Source organism: Garra rufa, chromosome 18, assembly GCF_049309525.1.
Source record: "Garra rufa chromosome 18, GarRuf1.0, whole genome shotgun sequence".
NCBI classification, from domain to species: Eukaryota; Metazoa; Chordata; class Actinopteri; order Cypriniformes; family Cyprinidae; genus Garra; species Garra rufa.
In genome coordinates this window covers 34,080,999-34,089,656 of record NC_133378.1, presented here as the reverse complement: position 1 = coordinate 34,089,656, position 8,658 = coordinate 34,080,999, and the positions used below count along the sequence as shown (strand labels likewise).

General features: G+C 34.1%; 1 protein-coding gene across 1 annotated transcript in view; it reads left to right on the top strand.

Moving 5' to 3' along the window:
• The window catches only part of LOC141291558 (trypsin), a 10,356-nt gene extending 2,403 nt beyond the window's left edge, over positions 1 to 7,953 (top strand). The window contains exons 2-5 of the mRNA XM_073823713.1: positions 780 to 939; positions 4,364 to 4,505; positions 5,781 to 6,044; positions 7,783 to 7,953. Of these exons, the coding sequence (XP_073679814.1) occupies positions 780 to 939; positions 4,364 to 4,505; positions 5,781 to 6,044; positions 7,783 to 7,953 (737 nt within the window). The remainder of the gene's footprint in view (positions 1 to 779; positions 940 to 4,363; positions 4,506 to 5,780; positions 6,045 to 7,782) is intronic.
• Positions 7,954 to 8,658: the final 705 nt, after the last annotated feature.

Here is an 8,658-nt window from a genome sequence, read left to right as displayed (position 1 = left end):
GCAAATCCTTTTTCATTCCCAAAACAAAAAGACCCTGAAAAGCAATTAGAAACCTTCGAATGTGCAAAAAAACATGAATCAATCCATCAGATGCTGGAATCGGACAAAAACTTGCACCAAACACGCCAAAAGATGTTTCAATCCCCAAACGGTGTCATTTAAAACCCAAACGCCGATGTTCAGCATTGTTTACTGTTTTTCGGCTACTTCACGACATAAACAGCAAACAATAGAAGTACAAAACCTCTTGAATTCATGGCTTTGTGCGCTTTAACGTTTAGGATTTCCTCACGTTGAGAGCTTCATAAAGCTATCTGATAAAGGTCACGCTGCCGCCAATCCTCGTGAGGTCTAAGGTCATTCAATCAAGCTTGCATAATAGATTCAATCCAACACGTATGTGTTTCACACAGGCAGAACCAAAGCTAATATTGTATAGGATTACTTTAACCACGGCACGTACAGCCTGAACGCTGATCAATATGCCCAAGGGCAACATACAGACCAGAGATGACAGTCGAATCAAACGCGGCGTCTATTCGTGACGCACATGTGAGGAAATTGTAGTCTTGTGCGGACAGATTTAGTTGGGGAAAAACCCCATATTGTTTACGACGCATTGTTCGGTATTGGCTTACTGTAAAGCAAATTTAGCAACCTTAAGTTACACTCTCGCCGTCCGAGACAAAGACAGAGTCACACATGTGAAAGGAAAATCTAGTCAAATCTCACCGAAGATGCTGTCAGTGAATTCACGTGTCTGCCGGTTTGTTTCACAGGTCAGGATGTGATTCAGGGCCGCATCGTGGGTGGATACGTCCCCGCGCCGTACTCCATCAAATACATCGTGTCCATTCAGAGCGCCACGGGCCAGCACTTCTGTGGCGGGACCTTGATTAATAAATACTGGGTCCTGACTGCAGCACACTGCAATATAGGGTAAGATCAGCATTACTGGACACAGACATTTGTACATATATATTGTATACAAGAATTCAGTATCAGGTTAGTCAGTGTTTGTGTTTGCATTTGGCGAGATGAACTCACCGAACAGATGTTGCGTTCATCTGAGATGGTTGCCATAGCAACAGTTTGGCACTTGAGCATTTTAAATATTAGTATTGGAAGGTACAAAGCAAAATGTCATTCAAAAGTAAAACAACAACAAAAATATGAATAATACCATAACAAATGAAATGCAGATTGAATATAGTTTGTACAGGAAATGTAAAGACAGAATGTTAATGATGAATTGATAAATTAAGGATAAATTTCAAAATGTAGTAATGACTCAAATTCAATGATTATTATAGTTTTACATTTTTTGGGGGGAAAAAAATATCCAAAAAACCCCCCAAAACTAACAACTGAAATGCAGTTTAAATATACAGTCGTGGCCAAAAGTTTTGAGAATTACATAAATATTGGAAATTAGAAAAGTTGCTGCTTAAGTTTTTATAATAGCAATTTGCATATACTCCAGAATGTTATGAAGAGTGATCAGATGAATTGCATAGTCCTTCTTTGCCATGAAAATCAACTTAATCCCGAAAAAAACTTTCCACTGCATTTCATTGCTGTCATTAAAGGACCTGCTGAGATCATTTCATTAATCATCTTGTTAACTCAGGTGAGAATGTTGACGAGCACAAGGCTGAAGATCATTATGTCAGGCTGATTGGGTTAGAATGGCAGACTTGACATGTTAAAAGGAGGGTGATGCTTGAAATCATTGTTCTTCCATTGTTAACCATGGTGACCTGCAAAGAAACGCGTGCAGCCATCATTGCGTTGCATAAAAATGGCTTCACAGGCAAGGATATTGTGGCTACTAAGATTGCACCTAAATCAACAATTTATAGGATCATCAAGAACTTCAAGGAAAGAGGTTCAATTCTTATTAAGAAGGCTTCAGGACGTCCAAGAAAGTCCAGCAAGCGCCAGGATCGTCTCCTAAAGAGGATTCAGCTGCGGGATCGGAGTGCCACCAGTGCAGAGCTTGCACATCAGGGACAGATTGATCTTCTGCAAAAAGTATGGCGAATGGACTGCTGAGGACTGGGGCAAAGTCATATTCTCCGATGAAGCCGCTTTCCGATTGTTTGGGGCATCTGGAAAAAGGCTTGTCTGGAGAAGAAAAGGTGAGCGCTACCATCAGTCCTGTGTCATGCCAACAGTAAAGCATCCTGAGACCATTCATGTGTGGGGTTGCTTCTCATCCAAGGGAGTGGGCTAAAGAATGGTACCAAAACACCCTCCAACAGCAGCTTCTTCCAACAATCCAACAACAGTTTGGTGAAGAACAATGCATTTTCCAGCACGATGGAGCACCGTGCCATAAGGCAGAAGTGATAACTAAGTGGCTCGGGGACCAAAACGTTGAAATTTTGGGTCCATGGCCTGGAAACTCCCCAGATCTTAATCCCATTGAGAACTTGTGGTCAATCCTCAAGAGGCGGGTGGACAAACAAAAACCCACTAATTCTGACAAACTCCAAGAAGTGATTATGAAAGAATGGGTTGCTATCAGTCAGGATTTGGCCCAGAAGTTGATTGAGAGCATGCCCAGTCGAACTGCAGAGGTCCTGAAAAAGAAGGGCCAACACTGCAAATACTGACTCTTTGCATAAATGTCATGTTATTGTCGATAAAAGCCTTTGAAACATATGAAGTGCTTGTAATTATATTTCAGTACATCACAGAAACAACTGAAACAAAGATCTAAAAGCAGTTGAGCAGCAAACTTTGTGAAAACTAATATTTGTGTCATTCTCAAAACTTTTGGCCACGACTGTAGTTTGTACAATATATTACAATAAATGTAATGATAAATTGATAAATTAATGATAAAATGAAAATTTCGTAATAATACACTCATGATTATTGTAGTTTTACATTTATGTAATGACAAATTTGAATGATTTGAAAGAGTTGAATGATAAATTGATAAATTAAAAATGTAGTAATGACATTCATGATTATTGTTAGTTTTACACTTTTTGGGGAACAAAAAAAAAGTGAAAAAACAAAACAAAAATATAAAATAATATAACTGAAACACAGTTTAAATATAGTTTGCAGAGTAAATGTTGATAAATTGACAAATTAATGATAAATTAAAAATGTATTTATGACTCAACTTCTTTCATGATTATTGAAGTTTTATATTTTTTGGAAACAAAACATTTTTCAAAAAAAAAAAATCTAAATAATATAACAACCGAAATGCAGTTTAAACAGTGTGTACAGTAAATGTAAGAATACATTTTAATGATAAATTGCTAAATTAATAATAAATTTAAAATGTAGCAATGACTCAAATTCATTCATGATTGTTTTTTGTTTTACATTTTTTGGGGAACAAAAAAAAAGTTATCAATGCAGTTTAAATATAGTTTGTACAGTAAATGCAATGATAAATTAATAAATCAACCATTAAATTAAAAATGTATTCATGTTATATTCATATTCTAACTAATAACTGTATATTTCAAGTTATATAATGCTAATATACTGAGCTACTTCAGTTCTGGATAAAATCCGGATAATACAGTTGGTAAAATAGAACTAAACAAAGCTCAGTTAATGTTTATTAGTGTGTATTAAAGTGCATTACTTATTAACAAAAATAAGACTAAGTTTAAATATTATCATACATGATTTCTTGATGTGTACTTATTTTTTAACAGTAAATGATATGGTAATTCTTAGTTTTCATTTCCAAAAACCATAAATGTGACCCTTGAACACACAACCAGTAATAAGTAGCATGGGTATATTTGTAGCAATAGCTAACAATACATTGTATGGGTCAAAATTATCAATATTTCTTTTGTGCCAAACATCATTAGGATATTAAGTAAAGATCATGTTCCATGAATATATAATTTCCTACCATAAATATGTCAAAAATTTTATTTTTGAATTATAATATGCATCACTTAGAACTTACTTTGGACAAATTTAAAGTTGATTTTCTTAATAATTAGATTTTTTGCATCCTCAGATTCTAGATTTTCAAATTGTTGTATCTCAGCCAAATATTGTCCTATTCTAACAAACCATACATCAATGGAAAGATCATAGATGTTACTCTTAGAAATTACCCTTATGTCTAATTTTGTGGTCCTGGGTCAAAAAATGTAAAAGTATTTTTTTTATACTTTTGTAAATTATATACAATGCAATTTTTAAATTAGGCAGGGTAACTTACAGTTAACCAACTAACAGATTGAGTCTTTTTAACAAATCGATAGTCTTTCTCACAGTGTATTTTTAAGAAGGAATGGTAAAATTCATTAAAAGTTGAGTTTTTGAATGTCAAGAGTCGGATATAAAACTCAGTGTTGGTTTGTGTCTCCAGGGCAGCAGCAATGCGGATCGTGGCTGGAGATTTTTCAGTGGGATTATATGAAGGGACGGAGCAGTTCCGCAGGCCTCATGTTTTAATACCTCACCCAGAGTACAACAAAGCCACCAATAACGCAGACATCATGCTCATTAAGGTGAGGCAGTGGAATCAATGCTCCTGTGTTACACTGAACCCTCATCAGCTGCCAATCATTGATTCATTTCATGCATAGAAAATTAACACAACGATCCAGCATCAAGTCATATTACACAAAGTGATGGACGTGTCTCACAAGTAATCAGTGCTGCAACAATGCAGCATGAATTTTTTATACACCTAAAATTTTAATAGTAAAACTGAATTAAAATTGTACACACAAAATGGTAACACTTTACTATAAGGTTCCATTTGTAAACATTAGTTAACTACATTAGTGAATATCAACTAAAAATAATAAAAAAAACGTCTAAAGCATTTATTAAACATATTGTTAACCATCATTATTATTAATCATTGTTAATATATGAATTTTAAAATGTACTAATACTTTGCTATAATTATAAAATTCAGAGGTTTTATCTGGTAATATTTAATGGACATGACCTAATGAACCAACAGTTGTATTTTTATTAAATAATGGTAACAAAGATTTAAAAAAAAACTGTAACAAATGTATTGGCCATTGTTAGTTCATGTTATATATACAGTCAAGCCCAAAATTATTCATACCCCGGGCATATTCTGACTTAAAGTTTTTTGGACCGGAAATGACACAGGCTTCTCCCAAAAGATAATAAGATGATGTTCAAGAGGCATCATAGAGGAAAAAAATGTTTCTTAGCTTTTATTTACATTTGAACAAAAAGTGGCATGTCCAAAATTATTCATACCCTTTGCAAACAAAACTTTTGCACACAAAACATAAATGTAAAATTAAGGTAAATATCATCAAAATAAATGTTTATGTATACTATATGTGTGTGTACTGTGTATATTTACTATACATATATACATACACACACACACACACACACACATGTATATAAAAGGAAAAATATGTTAGATTTATATGTAAAATATTTATATTTATATATAATATAAATTATTTAGATACAACTGTTTACATACAAAAACATACAAATACTTGTTAAACTATATACATATACTGTATGTGTGTGTGTGTATTTATATATACATAAAAAATATACCCAGCACACGCACATATAGTCTGCAAACATAAACTAAAATGTAAAAAAGAATTATAAATATATTATCAGTGGCAAAAGAAAGGAGTAGGCTATTAAAACAAATTTAAACAATGCATTATTTGAGATGTGAACTTGTGAAAATAAAAGTAACATTAATACTTAAGTATTTTATAGTATGCTTTATGTGCACTATTAATTTTTCCTTTGTCTCACCCATTCAGCTGCAGTCTCCCATCTATGTGAACAGCTATGTGTCTCTGGCACCGTTGCCTCGGCAGGACGCCATGGTGGCGGTGGGTCGCGTATGCACCGTGTCCGGCTGGGGCTTCACCACTCCGACGGGAGGGATCCCTGCAACCCTGCGCACGGTCAAGCTGCCCATCGTGTCCAGCACAGTGTGTAACGACACAGACTCTTTTAATGGAAACATCACAGAGAACATGATCTGTGCAGGATACAGCGAAGGAGGAAAAGACGCATGTAAGGTGAGACAATCGGTTACGGCTTCTCAGGCACTTAACTTAATGTAAATGGCACAAGGCAATGAACTACACTTCTGCTGATGCTGTTGAAAATCTACAATTTATGAATAAGTGGCAAAAACAACAATTTTGGAATAAACCATTGGGTTAATTATTGGACTTGGTCATCTTATATTTACTCATTATTTGGATGTCACATTGTTTTTGCCAACTATCAAACAATTTATAAATTTAATTGGATGCACTACTGACTGGGTCTAATTAAACTGACGTGTAAGAAATGTGTGGCTTTTACTTTGGCTATCAGATGAAATAAAAGAAAAGAAAGAAAAAGAAAAGAAAAACTGTCCAATTGAAGATATAAAAAAGTTAAGCGGAGCTCATTTAAACAGATAGCAAATTTTTAATTAACTAGCACTGTCTTGCTAATGTTTTTTTAAATAATACATAAATAAAACATTGACATTTTATCTGATTTGGTATGTGATCTCCAATTTTCAATGATGCTCACCAAGGCTGCATTTCTTTGATCAAAAATACAGTAAAAACAGTAATATTGTGAAATATTTTACGATTTTAATATATTTTGAAATGTAATTTATTTTCTGTGATGCAAAATTGAATTTTCAGCATCATTACCTCAGTCTTCAGTGTCACATTATCCTTCAGAAATCATTCTGATATGCTGATTTGCTGCTCAAGCAACATTTATTATGATTAATGATGAAAACAGTTGTGCTGCTTAATTTAATGCATTCTTGAATAAAAGCATTAATTCGTTTAAATGCAAAATCATACTGACCCTAAAATTTTAAACAGTAGTGCAAGAGAATTAATAAATAAAAATTGAATTTTTTTTGGCTAACAACATAAATTTATGTTTTAGTGCTGTCAAACTGAATATATATGTGTGAGTGCTGTGTATATTTATACAGTTGTGGTCAAAAGTTTACATACGCCTTGCAGAATGTGCAAAATGTGAATTATTTCACCAAAATAAGAGGGGTCATGCAAAATGCTACTATTCTGCATAAAGAGCTGGGGGTGAAAACTTTTTGAATTTGAATATCAGGGTAAATTTAACTAATTTTGTCTTTTGTGAAACACACAAGTATCTTCTGTAGCTTCTGAAAGACAGTAATAAATGGAAAAAAAAAGATATTTAGGCAAAATAAGAAAAATGTACACACCTTCATTCTGTTCAAAAGTTTACACCCCCACCTCCTAATGCATCGTTTTTCCTTCTAAAGCATCAGTGAGCATTTGAACCTTCTGTAATAGTTGCATATAAGTCATATAAGTCATTGTTGGAAAGCATTCAAATACACAAAAATGCTGAAATATTTTTTATTCAATTATTATTTTCTCTTGTGAACTATATCTAAATGTCTTTTTAGGTCAGTACTAAATAAAAATAACATGCATTTTGTATGATTCCTCTTATTTTGGTAAAATAATTAACATTTTGTCAATACTCACTTTTTAAGATTCAAAACAATGGTTGAATGAAAATCCTAACCATTGTTTCTTGTTAAGGAGGAGCAGATTTGCTGGCATTTCGATGTGTTGAGTTCACCTATGACAAAAAAAAAAAAAACAATTACATTTTTACCAAAGGCAGTATGTCTGAAAGCACATTTTTGTGCGTTTTTCCTTCTAGTTCTAGTTTGATCGCTCTTCTCGTACACCATCTGACTTCCCTGTTCAAAATCACATTAATATAATTGTCTTTTTTCTGCAGGGGGATTCTGGAGGGCCTCTGGTGTGTGAGGGCCGCGTCTACGGCATCGTCTCCTGGGGCAATGGCTGCGCCGATCCCCGGTACCCCGGCGTCTACACGACCGTCTCGAGGTTTCGTCAATGGATCGATGGAACTATATTTGGCTTTTATGGAAGGTGCCTCAAGTATTAGACTGCAGTGTTATCCCAGCACTCCCCTAATCGAACTTGAAACGGCCTCGAAACATGCCAACACAAATACTGTTGCGACATTCCTTCTATTTGAAAATGTAGGACTTTTGATGATTTCCAGACGAGTACACTGCTGTTCTGAAACAGCACATCTGTTCCTCAACGGCTGGTAGACCTTTTTTTAAACAAAGTAGTTTGTGCAAACTGTTCCTTCAATGTGCCATATTGCTGCTTCTCTGCAAAGTCAATGAAAACTAACAATCTGAAGGAATATTTAAAAAGAAAAAGCAACCTATTACAAACACTTTGACATGGAATGGTACATGTGAGAACTAAATATTTAACATTTAAATGAATCTAATCAAACAGACCTTCATTTGGACAGTAACCAAACTGGTGAAATGGATAATTCACTCAAAAATCGAATTTTCGTAATTTACTCACCGTCATGTTTTGTCGACCTGTATGAATTTGCCTTTTATGTCTTTCATCTGTGGAGCACAACATGAATAATTTAGCAAAATGCACAAGACAAGGTTGTGGACAAGACTTTAGATAAAAATTTTAATTCAGCAAGGATACATTTAGTTTGTCAAAGGTGACAGTAAACAGATTTATAATGTTCTATTTCTAATAAACCCTGTTCTTTTTGTTCATCACAAAAACCTGAAAAAAGTATCATGGTTTCCAAAAAAATATATTACGC